Below are 19193 nucleotides of genomic sequence, written 5' to 3'. Positions count from 1 at the left end.
CCAACACACCCCTCCAGCTCCGGCGTAATCCACACGATGTCCCACGATGACACATCCAGCTCTGCTACATCTCAGAGCAAGCAGCCATAGAGAAGACTGCCAGCTCTGAGTGTAGCCTATGACTGAGCTGCGATAATATGATGACCGCAGCAGAGACAGTCACAGGCTGGGGGGCACGTCAGCCAGTAGCCAATCACAGATGAGAGGACGGCCGGTGGGCGGGGAAAACACGGAAAGGTGTGTGATTGCGTGCACAGTATAGCAAGTGAAAGCGTGACCCAGAAGCAGTGTGCCGCCATGACACCGAGTCTCGGTAAGTATGAAACTGACGCTTATTTGTTGTTTTATTTACTTTTACTTTATTTGCCGAATCCGGATCGTGCACCCGGAATCCCGTGCCAGGGTCCGGCACCTAGATATCATTGAAACCGCTTGGACCCGGACTTTTACAGTCCGGATCCGCTGAGCCCTATCTACGATGCTTCTCTCTCACTGCCTTAAATTATGCATTAAACAACAGGAAGTGAGAGCTGCGGCACCACTCACTTTCTCTTGATTGCTCCTGCGTCCAAAGGCAAAGAGAGAGAAGCCTGCAGTGATTGGGTGCGGGGCTCATTTGACATCACAACCTCCCGTGAGCCCTAGAAATGCAAACCAAGACAACACTGGATTGGCACAGACACGGGAGGTGACTATAGGTTTTTTAATTTTAATTGGGGGAAATATTTGAAATGAGAAGGGATTGTTCTAGTAGTGGATGACCCCTTTTAATGTATATGCAGCATTAGGATTACTCTAGTCTAGGTGCATTACTCTACATTTATCAACATTAACCTTAATTTGCAATGTGTTGCCCACATGGCATCAAGTCTTCCAAAATCATGTGGAAAAACATCTTCTGGTCTGATGAGACCAAGGTTGAATATTTTCGCTATATATCCAAAAGAAATATTTGCACAAAGTCAACAGCGCGCATCATCAAAAGAACACCATACACACACTGAAGCAAGCTGGAGGCAGAATTATGCATTTGGGCTGTTTTTCAGCAACTGGAATTAGGGCTGACAACTCAAAGAGCCTTTGTAATAAACAGTGGTGTAACCAGCATTGTATAATCTTCTAAGCTGTTCAATTTATTACCATTCTATGATTGTTATTCTTACAAATGCTAAATACTTCAATATAAAATACTTTGTTCAGGAAAAAGGTGCACCAAAAACGTGGAAATGTAAACTTAGCCTTAAGCATTATGTTTTCTTGTAAATAAATAGCAAATCCGTTAATACATATTTATATAGTGTGAGACTGTGACCGGGGTTATCTATGACGGCCGGTACGTCTCGCCCCGGTTGTGCTCACTCCATGCATAGAAAGCAACTCCACTCCAGGGTTTATGCTGTTTCCCTGCAGGCTGAAAGGAGGGTTAAAAGGAAACAGGAACATGGGCGTGGGGCCTTAGTGTGAGGGAGTGAACACAACTCCCTGAGTGTCTGCCCGGGGAGCACATGTATATTGTTGTTGGACTTTTGGTTTGTGTAATAAACCGTGTGCTGTGACCATTGGTGCCTGGATCCCGTGTCTTCTGCCGTGCAGCCGACCACGCTACCTCACAGATGGTGGAGAATGCGGGCTTGCCAGCCCGGTGAGGTGTAGCATCCATCCCTGGTGACCCGGTAGCACATGTCCTGGATTCGAGCGGCTATACTACAGCCCAAACCCGGTGACGCCATGGAGGACATACTAAAGCAGCTGGCTCAGGCTAATGCACAGCAACAACAGGCTAATGCACAGCAACAACAGGCTAATGAACAGCAGCAACAGACCAATGCACACCTGCTCCGGTCGTTGGAACGTCAGCAGCAATCCTTGCAATTGCAGGAAAAAAGGCACCAAGAACAGATGGTTCTCCTGGCCAAGTCGATCCGTGCCGGACCAGCAGCAACAACCCTGGAACCGGGTGACGACGGCAGCGTCCGGAAAGTGGTGAGACAAGCGTTGCAAAAGATGACCCCGGGGGATGATGTGGAAGCGTTCCTGGCGGTGTTTGAGCAGGTGGCCGAGCGGGAAAAGCTGCCGACCCCCCCAGTGGGCTGAGGTATTGTCGCCCTATCTGACGGGGGAGCCCCAAAAAGCGTACCTGGACCTCTGTACCGAGGACGCCATAGAATATGCGACCCTGAAAGCCGAAATACTTGCTCGGTTGGGGGTGAATACCTATGTACGGGCTCAGCGGGTAAATCAGTTGGTCTATGAGGAAGCCAAACCCGTACACTCCCAGGCCTATGACTTGTTGCATCTGGTAAAGAAGTGGTTGCAGCCTGACACTCTGAGCCCTGCGCAAATGGTGGAAAGGGTAGTAGTTGATCGCTTTGTGCGCACTTTACCCGTCACCATTCAACGGTGGGTAGGACAGGGCGACCCAAGTACCCTGGACCAATTATTATGCCTGGTGGAGCGGCATGTGGCTACGCAGGACTTGATACGGGACACTGAGACTTTGCGTACCGCCCTTCGGTCCGGCCCCTCCAAGCCTAGAGTCAAGGACCCACCACTGACACCGGTGCGGGAGACCGCTACCGTCCCGTCCGAGGCCGCGCCCGCCGTCCCTGAGGTCCGGAAGGCTATGTACCCTAAACGACAACTCGTCAAGGGGGTTTCCTTCCCTATTAGATGTTGGCGGTGCCAGCGGGTGGGACATATGGAAGCCCAGTGTCCACTCACCACGGAGCCCATGGATTGTGGGGTTACCCGGCGGGGTTCAATGTATGCTCAGGTGGTGTGTACCGCTGACCTTGTCTCCCCGGAGAGTGAGCCCCACTTGTGCCAAATACAGGTGAATGGATGTCCGGTTACAGGCTTGTTGGATTCCGGAAGCTTAGTGACCCTGGTGCGATCAACCCTAAGGGCTGAAGTAAAAGCCACAGGACGTACCGTGGGGGTGGTTTGCATACATGGGGACCGCCGAGACTATCCCACGGGGATTGTCACCATCACAGCACCCTGCGGTCAGGTGCAACATGAGGTGGGACTTATTAACACTCTTCCCTATGACGTGATCCTAGGAAGGGATCTGCCCTATTTTTGGACTTTATGGAAGGTGCCTCCTAAGTCCCCTCAGATATTGGACAGTCCGGGACCTGAGCCCGACAATCCCGAATCCGGGACGCCTGCCGTAGGGGTCCCCATGATAGGGACAGAATGTGAACCCGATAGGTCACCCCTAGAGGTTTTGGCAGGAGAGGCTGAGATGGTCCCGGAGTTGGAGGCGTCCCCGGATACATTTGGGACAGCCCAACTCCAGGATCCTACATTAATACATGCCCGGAGTCGGGTGACAGTGGTTGACGGGGTGGCACAACTGCCCGGTGCCCAGGAAAGGTACCCCCATTTCGCTCTTAAACAGGATTTACTCTACCGGGTAGATGAAATACGGGGCGTGGGGGTAGAGCAGTTGGTGGTGCCCCGGCCATATCGCCGGCGGGTCCTCGACTTGGCTCATAAACACCTGATGAGTGGCCACCTAGGGGTCAAGAAAACGCAGGAGCGAATATTGCAAAGGTTCTATTGGCCCGGGGTCTTTGGGGAGGTAAAACGGTTCTGCGAAACCTGCCCGGAGTGTCAGCTTACCGCACCCCTGGCCCACTTTCGCAGTCCGTTGGTACCCTTACCCATTATAGAAGTCCCTTTTGAACGGATAGGGATGGATCTGGTTGGGCCCCTCGTAAAGTCCGCTCGAGGGCACCAACACATCCTAGTGATCGTTGACTATGCCACCCGGTATCCAGAGGCGATACCTCTCAGACATACTGCAGCGAAGCTTATAGCTCGGGAGTTGTTTGCGGTGTTCTGCCGGGTGGGGTTGCCCAAGGAGATCCTTACGGATCAGGGGACCCCATTCATGTCTAAAGTGACCAAAGAGCTATGCCGGCTACTCCAGATCAAGCAGTTGCGTACGTCTGTGTATCATCCTCAGACGGACGGTTTAGTGGAACGATTCAATAAAACCCTGAAAACCATGCTCAAAAGGGTGATTTCCAAAGACGGGAAAGACTGGGATATGATGCTTCCCTATTTGATGTTTGCCATCCGAGAGGTGCCACAGGCATCCACGGGGTTTTCGCCTTTTGAGTTGTTATACGGGCGACATCCCCGGGGATTGTTGGACCTGGCAAAGGAAACATGGGAGCAAGAGCCCACCCCCCATAAAAGTGTGATTGAACACATTTTAGGAATGCAGAACCGCATAAGCGCGGTCATGCCAATTGTGAAGGAGCATTTACAGGAGGCTCAGGCCGCGCAAAGCGGCCGCTACAATAGACAAGCCACCGTGCGGACCTTTAACCCCGGGGATCGGGTGTTGGTATTGATCCCCACGGCGGAGAGTAAATTCCTGGCTCAGTGGCAAGGCCCCTACGAGATAAAGGAAAGAGTCGGGGTGGTCAACTATAAGGTATTGCAGCCCGGTAGGCGGAAACCTAAACAAATATACCATGTCAACCTATTAAAACCTTGGCAGGAACGGGAAAGCCTGATGGTTGCTTTTTCCCCATCTCCCTCCTCTTCGGGTCGTTCAAATCCGGCTCCAGCGACTTCCGGAGAGAACGAACCGGAAGTAAGGATTGGAGAAGCCCTCACCAAGCAACAGAGGCGAGAGGCCAGACAGCTGGTTCAGCAGAACCCCGATGTCTTCTCCGAACTGCCTGGTAGGACCAGTCTGATACGACATGACATTGTCACCGAGCCTCACCTGAAGGTACGCCTGAAGTCATACCGGGTGCCGGAGGCTCGAAGACAAGCCATATCAGAGGAAGTGAAGACGATGCTACGCCTCGGGGTCATCGAAAAATCCCGGAGTGAATGGGCTAGTCCCATTGTCCTAATACCAAAACCCGATGGCTCCTTAAGGTTCTGCAACGACTTTAGGAGATTGAACAAAGTATCCAAGTTCGATCTCTACCCCATGCCCCGGGTGGATGAGATGATTGATAGGCTGGGACAGGCGCGATATTTCACCACGCTCGACCTGACCAAGGGGTACTGGCAGGTGCCACTGACGGAGTCTGCCAAGGAGAAAACCGCTTTTGTTACGCCGGAGGGTCTCTTCCACTATGTTGTCTTGCCTTTTGGGTTACATGGTGCTCCGGCCACGTTCCAGAGGTTGATGGACCTGGTGCTGGAACCCCACCAGGCGTATGCATCAGCGTACCTTGATGACATCATTATTTACAGCTCTGAGTGGCAGACCCACTTGGAACAGGTACAAGCGGTGGTGAACGCGCTCCGAACAGCCGGATTGACTGCCAATCCCAAGAAATGTGCGTTGGGGCTCACGGAAGCCCGCTACTTGGGCTACGTAATAGGCCAAGGAGTGATTAAGCCCCAAATTAACAAAGTTGAGGCGATCCAGAAGTGGCCTAGACCCCTGACCACGAAGCAGGTTAGGGCCTTCCTGGGTATCGTGGCGTACTACAGGAGGTTTGTAAAAAATTTTGCGGGACTATCAGCCCCCTTGACGGACCTTCTCAAAGGCAAGAAGTCCGTCATGGTGCGCTGGACTCCGCAGGCCGAGGACTCCTTCCGGGCCCTGAAGGGGGTCCTGTGCGGACAGCCCGTTCTTGTCAACCCTGATTTCCGGAAGGAGTTCATAGTACAGACTGACGCCTCTGAGGTCGGCCTGGGGGCAGTGCTGTCTCAGGTGGTTCAGGGGGAGGAACACCCCGTCACCTTCTTGAGTAGGAAGCTCACCCCTCCCGAGCGGAACTATAGCGTAGTGGAGAAGGAGTGCCTGGCGATCAAGTGGGCCTTGCAGTCCCTACGCTATTACCTGCTGGGACGACAGTTTCGCTTGGTGACTGATCACTCTCCGCTGGTCTGGATGAGGTCCGCCAAGGAACGGAATGCCCGGGTTACCCGGTGGTTCCTTTTTCTGCAGAACTTCTGGTTTACGGTTGAACACCGGGCCGGACGGTTGCAGGGCAGCGCCGATGCCTTGTCCCGCGGCCCGTGTTTGATGGCGGGAGTTCAACCCCGCTCGCTTGAACTGAGGGGGGGGGTGTGAGACTGTGACCGGGGTTATCTATGACGGCCGGTACGTCTCGCCCCGGTTGTGCTCACTCCATGCATAGAAAGCAACTCCACTCCAGGGTTTATGCTGTTTCCCTGCAGGCTGAAAGGAGGGTTAAAAGGAAACAGGAACATGGGCGTGGGGCCTTAGTGTGAGGGAGTGAACACAACTCCCTGAGTGTCTGCCCGGGGAGCACATGTATATTGTTGTTGGACTTTTGGTTTGTGTAATAAACCGTGTGCTGTGACCATTGGTGCCTGGATCCCGTGTCTTCTGCCGTGCAGCCGACCACGCTACCTCACAATAGTTACATAGTTACATAGTTACTAAGGTTGAAAAAACCTTCTTCCACCAGTTCTACATTTGGTCACAAAGTCATTTATAACCAACAATGTTGTATATACTGAGGAAATCATCCAGCCCTTTTTTAAAAGCTGTTATAGTATCTGCCATTACTACCTCTTGTGGTAGGGCATTCCTCAGTCTGACTGCTCTAACTGTAAAGAACCCTTTCCTATTTAGCTGTCGGAATCGCCTTTCTTCCACTCGCAGTGAATGCCCCCTGGTCCTTAGTATTGTCTTCGGAAGAAATAAGTCATGTGCCAGTCCTTTATATTGACCACACATGTATTTATACATATAAATGAGATCTCCTCTGAGACGTCTTTTTTCTAAGCTAAACATATCTAACTTTTTCAACCTGTCATCATATGGGAGGCCTTCCATTCCTTGTAGTAGTCTAGTTGCCTGCCTTTGAACTGACTCTAACTTTTGAATGTCCTTTTTAAAATGTGGAGCCCAAAACTGAATCCCATATTCCAGATATGGCCTTAGGGTATGTGCGCACTAGGCGTTTTTTTCACGCTGCGTTTTTATGTGCGTTTTTGTCTAAAAACCGCACCCGCGGCTAAAAAACCGCGGCAAAAACGCATGCGTTTTTGCCGCGATTTGGTGCGTTTTTTGCTGCGTTTTTGCTCACTGCGTTTTTAATCAGTGCACAATGCCATTAAAGATTGTTGATGAAAAAAGAAAAAAAAAAAGGTCTGATGTCATTTCCTTCTTCAAAATGTTCATTGTATGCAGGAGAGCAGACAGCTGCAGAACTAGTGTATGCAGGAGAGCAGACAGCAGCTGCAGAACTACAAGTCTCAGCATCCTCCATTCACTAGTGTATGGAGGAGAGCAGACAGCAGCTGCAGAACTACAAGTCTCAGCATCCTCCATTCACTAGTGTATGCAGGAGAGCAGACAGCAGCTGCAGAACTACAAGTCTCAGCATCCTCCATTCACTAGTGTATGCAGGAGAGCAGACAGCAGCTGCAGAACTACAAGTCTCAGCATCCTCCATTCACTAGTGTATGCAGGAGAGCAGACAGCAGCTGCAGAACTACAAGTCTCAGCATCCTCCATTCACTAGTGTATGGAGGAGAGCAGACAGCAGCTGCAGAACTACAAGGCTCAGCATCCTCCATCCAGGACTGTATGCAGTTTTTTGCCCAAAAAGAAAAAAAAAATGACGTAGGCTTCGCCATATTTTTGTATGCTAGCCGGGTACAGTAGGCAGGTACGGGCTGCCCCCAACCCCCAGCTGCCTATTTGTACCCGGCTGGGAACCAAAAATATAGAGAAGCCCTTTTTTTTAATTATTTCATGAAATAATTAAAAAAAAAAATGACGTGGGCTTCGCCTAATTTTTGAGTCCAGCCGGGTACAACTAGGCAGCTGGGGATTGGAATCCACAGTGCAGGGTGCCCATGCTTTCTGGGCACCCCCACTGCGAATTGCAGTCCGCAGCCACCCCAGAAAATGGCGCTTTCATAGAAGCGCCATCTTCTGGTGCTGTATCCAACTCTTCTAGCTGCCCTGATGCCGGGTGGCTAGCTAGGTAATAATGGAGTTAGGGCTAGCTGTATAGCTGGCCCTAAGCCCGAAATTCATGGTGTCACGCCAATATTAGACATGGCCACCATGAATTTCTAGTAATGATAAAAAAAAAACACAACACACAGAAAAATATTTTTATTAGAAATAAAACACAACACAATTAGTGACTCCATCTTTATTGAAATAAACCCCCCTCCGCAGTAATCCTGGGTCAGGGTCCCGCGCCGTCCAATCAGGATCCAATATCATCTGATCGGTTTGCTGGAAGGCAAAGCGATCAGATGATGTGTCAGGATCAAGTGCCTGAATCACATCACACATCAGCTGATTGTATAAAAGCCGGTTATACAATCAGCTGATGCATCAGTGCAAAAAAAAAAAAAAATAATACTCACTCATGTGCTGTGCTGATTACCGGCAGCTCCCGGAGCGATCGATTGGACAGCAGTCTGATCCTATACGATCGCTGCCGGTAATCAGCTGATGAAGTCCCCTGACGGCAGGATCAGCTGATAGCCGGCCGGGCGCGAAAAAGCCGGCGAGACTACGATCAGCTGATGCGTCAGGTGACTGCATCAGGTGATCAGCGCCAGGTCCTGCAAGCAAGGTCCTGCCCCGGGGAGACTGCACACAGCCAGAGCGGCGGGACCGGGACAGGAGCTGGGAGCGGGCATGGCATCGGGACCCTGCAGACAGGTGAGTATATGACATTTTTTTTTTTCTACTGTTCACTTTGGTTTTCGCCGCTGCCTCCACCTCCCGCCCAGACATGACTCCGCACGGAGCTGACATGGCACCGGACGGGAGGTGGAGGCAGCGGTGACGGTACCGGGAGGATTCATGCTTCTGTGTTTACCAACAGAAGGAACCCTCTTCCTGTACACGTCACTGTAGTGCCCACCCCTTGCGTTTATAGCTGCGTTTTTAGTCATAGAAACGCGGCTATATGCGTTTTTCATTGCGTTTTTAACATCTCATTGAATTCAATGAGTGAAAAACGCAGTGGAAAACGCAGAAATAATTGACATGCTGCGTTTTTGTGGTCACCACAAAAACGCAGCTAAAAAAAAACGCTGTGTGAGGACAGCACTTCTGAAAACCCATTGACATTGCTGGGGAAGCAATGTCACTGCGTTTTCAGCACAAAAACGCGGTAAAAAACGCCGCTAAAAACGCGGCAAAAACGCCTAGTGCGCACAAGGCCTTACAAGTGATTTATAGAGGGGTAACAATACGTTGGGATCACGGGATCTAATCTCTCTTTTTATACACCCTAGAATCTTGTTTGCTTTTGCAGCTGCTGCTTGACATTGAGTGCTGCTGCTCAGCTTATTTGTAATGAGAATACCCAAGTCCTTCTCCTATTCTGTAGTCCCGAGTTTACTTCCATTTAATGTATACGTAATTATAGGATTACTCCGTCCTAGGTGCATTACTTTACATTTATCAACATTAAATCTCATTTGCCAAGTATCTGCCCATTCTGACATCTTATCCAGATCTTTTTGTAATATTATACTATCAAGGTCAGTTTTTAATATCCTACATAGTTTGGTGTCATCAGCAAAGACTGACACTTTACTATCAATCCCATCCACAAGGTCATTAATAAAGAGATTAAAAAGAATTGGTCCGGGGGCGTGGCTTGCTGATGGCCGAGTGAGCTGCACTTGCTGGGAGCTCTGTCCTGAACTTCCCCCATTAGCCTCCATTAGAGCACATTAACATCTCCCTGCTTATGGGCAGATCCAGGAAAGTCACCCGACACCGAGGTGAGATAAAGGAGACAGTGAGCAGCATGGATCGTTTCCTCAGCCAGAGTACCTCAGCAGCCGTCAGGAACACTGGATCAATGATGGTGTCTGCCTCCCTCATGGAAAACTCACAGCCCCGGGAAAGTCAAACACAGACACAGCAGGAGCCGGGGAAATCACAGCAGGACTTCTCCAGCGAGGAGGACAATGAGGGAGATCTGCCTAATCTACATGAGATAAGTAAATCTATCAAGGCTTTGCCTACAAAAAAAGATTTGGACAGATTTGCTAGCAGGCTTGAGAATACTTATAAGAAAGAGCTGCAGGCACTGAAATCTGAATTCACATACAGGGTAGAGGAAGTGGAGAAGTCCCAGGAAGCCATCACTGCTGAGTTGTCCCTACAAAGGAAAATATTACTTAGCCACTCAGCAAAGATTGATGAGCTCACTTCAGGGCAAGAGGACTTAGAGAACCGCAATCGGCGAAATAATGTCCGTATCCGTGGCATCCCTGAAAGTATTGGCACGCCTGAACTGGAGGCCATGGCACAGAAGCTCTTTGCTCAAATTCTGGGAGAACAAAGCTCTGGGCCGATTGAGTTAGACCGCATACATAGGGCCCTGGGTCCCAAATCCCCTCCAGATTCACGTCCAAGGGACATAATATGTAGAGTCCACTTTTATAAGGTAAAGGACTCCATCATGTCCGCGGTGCGGCAGGCAGGATCCATCAACTACCAGGGGTCCCAGGTCCAGATATTACCGGATCTGGCTAGACGCACTCTGCAGCTGCGAAGAGCATTAAAACCCCTGCTCCAACACCTCCAGGACAGAAACATTCCATATAGATGGGGTTTCCCCTTCCAGCTGACAGCGCATAAGGATGGGAAATCAGCAATCTTTCGCAAACTCGGAGATCTGGCTAAGTTCTTGGGGACTTTCGAGCTTCCTATGGTAGCACTGCCGGATTGGCCCTCAGGCCCCCAACTCCCTGTGGAACCCCCAGTATGGCAGCCAGTCCGTCGCCATGGGAGACAAAGAGGTCCTGACAAGAGCAATCCGACAGGGTAGCGGTCCTGTGTAGCACCCCTGTTTCCTACTGGGGATAACCTTCATGGGCCCTTCCGGCATGATAGCCAATTATCCCTGGAGCCACAGGGGAGGGCCTTACCATGAAACTGCATCAAAGGCATCGTTGCAAGTTACTGTGATTTGTTGAAAGTCTTTCTCCTGTCACCTAATATTGCTTCTTTCCAGACTAGCATTGTGTTATTTCACAGGTGTTATCAGAGGTTCTGACATTGGGTCAAGTACTACTTAAACCTCATAGGAGGAAGCAGTAAACTGTTTGTGTTATAGATCCACTTGGACCCTCCACCTGGTGGACCTGGTTGGGAATGTCTTCCCCTAGCCTTTACTGACTGGACCCTGTGGGGCTGGACCGTCTAGAGGCGAAGATTTGGGCCTTTTGAGAAATAAGCCCGGGAGACCCATGTGATTTTCTTGTTTTTTACAATTACTAGAATCTTGTCCCTGATCTGAACACTTTGCTTACCTACCGGGAATGCTGATTGGGGTCAATGCCTAGAATAATAGCCTGTTATGATGTTTACTTTTCTTTAGATGATAAAGTTTTAGCGGGAGCATATAGTTAGTGCGCTTTATAATGATATATCATATTGTATTAGAGGCGGGGGGTAAGGAACGGACTCGCTGCCGTTCTTGGCTTCCTCTAACTCCCCTTAGTGCAAATGGCAATCCATTGCCATGGAAATTTTGCACCACTTAATACTAGGGTTCCTTACCCACCTTTTAAGTCCTTTGACCTAAACCTTGCTCTTTCTTTTCTCTGTCTTTCTTTCTTCTCTATCCTTCCCTCTCACCTGACTGGACCAGCCCCCAGATACCACATCATGCTTCCAGCTGACCTGCATTATGGATAGTGTCAAGTTTTGCTCCTTCAACGTTAAAGGTTTGAATGTCCCTGAAAAAAGAAAACAGATAGCATATTCCTGTCATAAGCAACGGGTGGCCATCTTGATGCTTCAGGAAACTCACTTTAGGTCAGATGCAATTCCTAAGTGTTCCTCGGCTTACTACCCGATTTGGCACCATAGCTCGAATCCTGATGCTAAGTCTAAGGGGGTTTCCGTGGCATTTCATAGGTCCTTCATACCAGAGGTGTTAGACTCCTGTATCGACCCCAAGGGAAGATATATTTTCTTAAAGCTTTCTTGGAAAACCAATATCTTTGTTATTGCTAACATGTACTTTCCTAACCAGGGGCAGGACAGATTCTGTGCAGACGGGAGGAAAATTCTGGAAGATTTTGCGGACTCCTCTCCGGTGATATTAGGAGGCGATTTTAATCTACCAATGAACCCGGCCCTCGATGTGTCCTCGGGTAAGTCGTCCTATCCGGCCTCAGTCATACAAAGGGTCAAAAAGCACATGCATGGTCTGAGATTGGTGGACATATGGAGGATTCTTCATCCGGACACCAAAGATTACAGCTTCTATTCCTCGGTCCATTCTGTCTATAGCAGAATTGACTCCTTCCACATTTCTCATACCCTCCTAGACATGACAGTAGAAGCGACCATAGGTAATATAATATGGTCAGACCACGCTCCCATTTACTTATCGATTCAGTTAGGGCCTCGTGTCAAATCAAATTTCACCTGGCGACTGAATGAAAACCTATTACAGGATCAGTTATGCAAAGCGGACCTTACCCAGTCAATTCATAACTTTATTAGAGATCATGAATGTGATACCACTTCTCCTGCAATCCAGTGGGAATCACTGAAATGTGTATTAAGGGGCATTTTGATCTCACATGGTACCCGCCTGAAAAAAGAAAGAGCCATTGAAATAACGCAGTTATCTAACCAGATTGCCTCACTAGAAAGCAAACACAAACGGGACTCATCTCCTACAACCTACGCACAACTCTCTACAACCAGACATAAATTACTAGAGGTATTAGACCAGAAATCCAGGGGCTTAAGAGAACGTCTCAAAAGCCGCTTTTATCAACTGGGAAATAGAAGTGGGAAGCTTCTTGCAAGGGCCCTCCATCCCCGCTCCATGAATACTTACATCCCTTTCATAAAAGACCCAGGAAGTGATGGTCATTTGCATAGCAACCAGGACATTTTAGCAGGCTTCCGCACATACTACAAGGCGCTTTATGATATTAGGGGACAATCGGGACACACAGCGACATATGGGACTCAAGATGATGTTAAAGCTTACCTGAAATCCCATAATCTCCCTTCCATCTCAAATGATACCTTACTGGAGCTGGAAGAGGACTTCTCCCTGGAGGAGGTCAATGCGGTAGTCTCAGATTTGAAGTCAGGGAAAAGCCCAGGTCCAGACGGGTTCTCAGCGGGTTTCTATAAACAATTTTCAGAACTTCTAAATCCTCTGTTCCTATCGGTCTGTAGATATATATCTGCAGGGGGTGCGTTCCCTCCCCAGGCGTTGATGGCTCACATCACAGTTATACCAAAACCAGGGAAGGACGCATCTCTTTGCTGCAACTATAGACCGATCTCGCTCATAAATCTAGATATCAAGCTTTATTCTAAAATGATATCAAATAGGTTACGAGACCTTCTTCCCAGACTGGTAAATCCAGACCAGGTGGGTTTCGTGCCCAGAAGAGAAGCCAGGGACAACACCCTGAGGACCATCTCCCTGATTGACGGCGCAAGACGTCACAGGATCCCCATGTGCATCCTGTCGATAGATGCAGAGAAGGCGTTTGACAGGGTGCACTGGGGTTTCATGTTTCAGGTCCTTAAAAACATAGGGTTGGGAGAGCACATGATGAACAGAGTTACAGCACTCTACTCTTCGCCCACAGCACAAATCAAAATAAATGGCTCCCTCTCAGATTCCTTTACAATATGTAATGGAACAAGACAAGGGTGCCCCCTTTCCCCATTATTATATATTCTGACCATGGAACATCTGGCGGTGGCATTGAGGAGCAATATATCAATTAAAGGGGTTACATTTCACAAACAGGACCATAAATTAGCTTTATTCGCAGATGATCTGCTCCTGTACGTTACCTCTCCACTCATTAGTCTACCCAACATAATGGCTGAATTGTGGAGGTTCGGATCTCTGAGTAATTTTAAAATAAATACTCATAAATCCGAAATACTGAATATATCTCTTCCTCCAATGCTGGTGACTCAGCTCAAAGCCTCTCTCCCCTTCAAATGGCAGGTGGATTCATTGACATACCTAGGAATTAAACTGACGGCAGATCCCCTTGACCTCTTTAAATCAAATCACCGCCACATTTCCAGGAAGTTAGAATTAGACCTCAATAACTGGAACAAACTCCAGCTTTCATGGTTTGGGAGGATAAATGCGATCAAAATGGACCTGTTACCGAAGCTGCTTTATTACTTCCAAACCATCCCCTTAGTATTGCCGGCCTCTTTTTTCTCACGTCTGAAATCTAGCATAACCAAATTTGTCTGGGCACATAAACGCCCACGTATTTCCCACAAAATATTGAGTAGATCAAGGGATATGGGAGGAACTGGACTCCCTAATCTCCTTTTGTATAGCTACGCCTCTTTAGGGACGTGTGGTCTGGATCTATTTAACTCAGGTGAAACGAAAAGATGGGTGGAAGCCGAAAGCGCGCAATCTGATGTTGATCCGAAGGTAGTTATTTGGACCAGAGCACCACCCAGCTCCAGCTCTATCACAGTACCCTTTATCACTAAGCAATTGCGGAATTTTATGTCCCGAGGTAATAAATATCTTGACTTGTCCTCCATTCCAGGCCCATTGACACCGGTCCATAGTAATTCAGATTTTCAGGCGGGTTTCCATAGATCAACATTCCTCCATAAAAGGAAGAGTGACCATCCTATTATTCGTGACTTTATCTCAGACACAGGTATTAAACCCCTAGATAATTACTCTTCAGATATCACCAAATCTCAAGATATGTGGTTCTTCTTCGAACAGCTGAAAAGTTTTATAGTGTCTATGGCTAGGAGGGTAGACATCTATAGGGCACTCACACCCTTTGAGGCCCTTTGCCTAGAGAAGGATTCTCCAGGCCATACCATTTCGACCTTGTATGACTTGTTTCTCAGATGCAGAGGTGCGAGGGATGGCTTGCCTGGGTACTTTGGGAAATGGGAGAGAGAGTGGGGGAGGTCATTCTCGGCTGAGGAGCGGACCAAAATCCTTCTCTTTATTGGTAAAACTTCGCTGAATGTGATATCACAGGAGAGGTGCTACAAGATCCTATCTAGGTGGTATAGGTGTCCTGTGAGTATCCATGCTGCCTTTCCATCAGCCTCTGATGTGTGCTGGAGATGCCAAAAGGAGAGGGGAACCCTCACTCATATCTGGTGGTCATGTCCCCCGGTGAGATCATTCTGGGAGAGCATTTTCCAGTTACTCAATAAACTTTCCTTGAGGCAGATCCGGCCCACAAAAGAGTTAGCTCTCCTGTCCCTCGGGAATGTTTCTGCTTCAGGGTTTAGGAAAGGTTTATTAAGACATTTTTTAACAGCTGCCAGAAACCTAATTCCAAGATATTGGAAGCAAACTAGAATCCCATCACGGGATGAATTCATAGCAGAGTGCAACGAGATCTTCAGGATGGAGACCTTGATAGGTCAGACACTCGGCAACAAGGACAAAGTTGATGCTACGTGGGCCCCGTGGATCATGTTCAGGGACTCGCCGGATATGGGTCTATGGATTCACGGGGGGGCAGGTATGTAGGTAATTTTCCATTCTCTTTTTTCTGTACCTAGAAGGTTAGCCTTGAAAATGTGGTTTTGATGTAGGAGGGCGCGTCCACTCGGGTGGGAACTCTTTGTACCCTTCCCCTTTCATCTTACTTTCCCACGTTTCTGTTGTCTTTACTGTCTCTAAATTCTTCTTCCACCTCCTCTTCTTTATCTCTTTTTTTTCAACTTGTTCTTCCTATTTCAAACACATACGAATTGTACTTGTTATTTTTGGTCGCCAGTGGCGCAGGTGTAGTCAAAGAACTGTTGTGTTTTTGGCAGCTAGCTTGGATATATACCCTCTGCCTGCGCGCTGTGCAATTGTTTGATTATCTTCTTCTATTCTAATAAACTTTGATTTGAATAAAAAGAATTGGTCCTAGCACAGATCCCTGCGGCACCCCACTGCTGACTATGGCCCATTTAGAGAATGTTCCATTTATGACTTCTCTTTGTTTCCTATCTTTTAGCCAATTCCTTACCCAGTTGCATATAGTTTCAACTAGTCCTTGCTTCTGGAGCTTTAGTATAAGGCTATTATGTGGTACAGTATCAAATGCCTTTGCAAAGTCCAAATAAATCACATCAGCTGCATTACCAATATCCAGGTTTGCACTTACCCCCTCATAGAACCCCAACAGGTTGGTTAGACACGATTTATCTTTCATGAATCCATGCTGTCTGTCAGTTATTATATTATGTTCTGCAACATATTTTTCCATGTCATCCCTTAAAATGCCCTCAAAAACTTTGCATACTACTGATGTCAGGCTTACTGGACAGTAGTTGCCTGGATCTACCCTCTTACCTTTCTTAAATATCGGTACCACATCAGCAATCCTCCAATCCTGAGGCACCAACCCTGTTACAAGCGAGTCTAAAAAGATGAGATACAGCGGTCTGTCAATTACGGAGCTCAATTCCCTCAATATTCGTGGATGAATGCCATATGGCCCTGGGGATTTGTCAATGTTTAATTTACTCAGACGTAGGCGTACTTCTTCTTGTGCTAAATTAATTATATCGGGTGGTGAACTTTGATTTTTCACTTGTTGAATGATGCCTGGTACAGTCAGTTCCTTGGTGAACACAGATGAGAAATGCCTATTTAATATCTCAGTCTTTTGTTTGTCCTCTATAACTAACTTGTTATTATATTTTAAGGGGCCAATACTATCCTTTGTTTTCCTTTTGGCATTAATGTATTTATAAAAGTTTTTGGGATTTATTTTCTTCCAAACAGTTTTTATTGATTTTACATATTCTACACAATATCGTATCATACGAAGTATTATCAGGTACATTGACATAAAATAAGTCAAAATTATAGAATCCAAACTTAACTTACATGAAACAAACCCTTAAGTCCCTGTGCCACTCTTTAATATTTCTACTGTTGACGCCGTGCCTTGGTCATGTCATACCATCTTACCCTTGTCCTTCACCTTAGTCCCCGCTAAGTAATCCTCAATTTTCCCAAGCTGCCCTGGATTTCACTCAGAAGGTACCACTCCGTATTCCTAAAAGGTGCCACTAAATGATCTATTTCTTCCTGTTTAAGATAAACTTCAATAAAAGTTTTCCACCTACTAAAAAATTTGGTAGTCTTATTGTCTTTGTCCCTTTCTGCTTCTAGTTTCTCCATCCTCAAAAGATTATGTAATTCCCCGATGACTTCCCCTGTGGATGGAGCCTCCTCCTGTATCCAATGCTTTAGGATGCACCTTTTAGCTATCATAGCTATATCATGTATGATTGCAAATGTCTTTTTGTCCCGAGAATTCAGACCCCCTCTCACTCCGCCCTCAAAGAAGTGAAAAATCCACACCATTAGCTCTGGTTTGCAGGAAATTTTCCATGTTGTCTGGGCTAGTGTTCCGACTTGATTCCAGAACCTCTTTATCATCCTGCATTCCCACAGGCCATGTAGCATGTCTGTTTTTTCTTTATGGCACTTAGGACACCGTGCCTCCCTGCCCGGTATGTTGAAACCCAAAACTGCCCTGTGTAATATCCTAAATTGGGTGTCTCTCCAGCTCTCATTGGTGACTTGTTTCCGCATCTGAACCCATCCTTTCAATATGACCTCCACCACTTCTTGCCCTTTCAGTTGTTTTTTCCATGCTAAAAGTGTACGACTATCTTCCCGGGATATTAGCACACCTCTAAATGTTCGGTATATTCGAGAGACATTCAAATTTGTTACATCGCCTTCCATAAGCTCGTCAATCATACTCTTGTTCAGTTCCCTACCAATCTCACCCAGCTCTCTCATTATTCCATGTTTCAATTGTTCGTACTGAATAATGTGGAAGCCATTGAGGTTGTATTTATCAAGCACTTCCCGACCTGTCATCCACCTTCTCTCTTCCACATTCATTACATCTGTCATTCTCCTAACGCCCTTCTCTTTCCATTTGAGGAATAGTCTATTCTCTCTCCCCTGGGGGAAGTTTGGTGATGCCCAAGGATTTAGGTGTTTTGATACCTTCCATGAAAGTCCCAATTTCCGTCTTACCAATCTCCAGGCCAACATGGTGTCTCGGAATATAACGGAGTTTCTTATGTGACCTTCAACCTTGGACAATGGGGAGTGAAGAATAGACGTCAGATCCCATGGCTCAACGTACTTGAGTTCCATACCATAATCCGAGTGCCTACTCGTTCCTCTCAGCCAATCGATCACGTGTCTCATGATGCACACTACGTTATACCCTCTGACGTCCGGAAAATTTATCCCTCCCTCCTCCACAGACTTCATCAGCGTGCGCAGCTTTATTCTGGGTTTCCTTCCCCTCCAAATAAAATCTGCATACGCTGAGTTGAGTCTGTTGACATCCCTTAGTGTTAACAATAATGGAATCGTTTGGAAGGGATACAGCAGTCTAGGGAAGCTCATCATTTTTATGAGGTGACATCTTGCCAGTAATGGCAGGGGTAGTCCCTTCCAGCCCTTCAATTGATTTATGATTTTTCTGATCAGTGGACCATAGTTCATTTTATAAATTGATTGCACCGACCTTCCTACATGTACTCCCAGGTATTTGACTGATGTTTGTGCTACCGGAATTCCATTCACATGCCCATCGCTTAACATACCCCCAGCTGGCCCTTGGTCCCCGCCCAGGAATAGCAACTCACATTTCTTTTTATTTAATTTAAAACCTGAAAAGGTGCCAAATTTTTCTATCATGCTAAGTGTCCGGGGCAGGTCCGCACCAGGATCCCCCATGAATAGAATCACGTCATCAGCAAAAAGCGCTATCTTCATTTCTGTACCCCTTATGTTGATCCCTTTAAAACTATTATGACCCTGCAGCACTCTTGATAGGGGTTCAATTGCCAGGTTAAATAACAATGGGGATAGCGGGCATCCTTGTCTCGTCCCTTTCTTCAGGGGGAACACGTCGGACAAAAAACCCGGGGTGTGGATCCTTGCTCCTGAGTTGGCATATAGACTGTTAATATAGAGTCTCATCTTACCTATGATCCCCGCGGCCTCCATCACCTTGTCTAACCAGCTCCAGTTAACATTGTCGAACGCTTTCTCGGCGTCGAGTGTGACTAATGCAGGACTTACCCCCCCCTTCGTGCGCCCCAATCTCACTGCGTCTACCACTAGAATCGTCTTCCTAATGTTGGTCACCGCATTTCTCCCTTTTATGAACCCTACCTGATGTTCTGAAATTAACCTAGGTAAGACCGT

The 19193-nt window shown here is 47.6% G+C and overlaps 1 protein-coding gene across 6 annotated transcripts in view; it reads left to right on the top strand.

Moving 5' to 3' along the window:
* The window catches only part of SMYD3 (SET and MYND domain containing 3), a 1114514-nt gene that overhangs the window by 236552 nt on the left and 858769 nt on the right, over positions 1-19193 (top strand). The window contains exon 1 of one of the 6 annotated variants that reach the window (XM_075339608.1): positions 12029-12108. The exons of the other annotated variants lie outside the window; for them this stretch is intronic. Coding sequence (XP_075195723.1) covers positions 12097-12108 — 12 coding nt within the window. The 5' untranslated portion in view covers positions 12029-12096. Of the gene's footprint in view, positions 1-12028; positions 12109-19193 lie in introns of those variants that run through there. 6 annotated transcript variants of the gene reach the window in all.

The sequence above is a fragment of the Anomaloglossus baeobatrachus genome, chromosome 3, assembly GCF_048569485.1.
Source record: "Anomaloglossus baeobatrachus isolate aAnoBae1 chromosome 3, aAnoBae1.hap1, whole genome shotgun sequence".
Classification (NCBI taxonomy): Eukaryota; Metazoa; Chordata; class Amphibia; order Anura; family Aromobatidae; genus Anomaloglossus; species Anomaloglossus baeobatrachus.
Note: the sequence above shows the minus strand (reverse complement) of the source record. Positions and strands in the feature narration are given on the sequence as shown.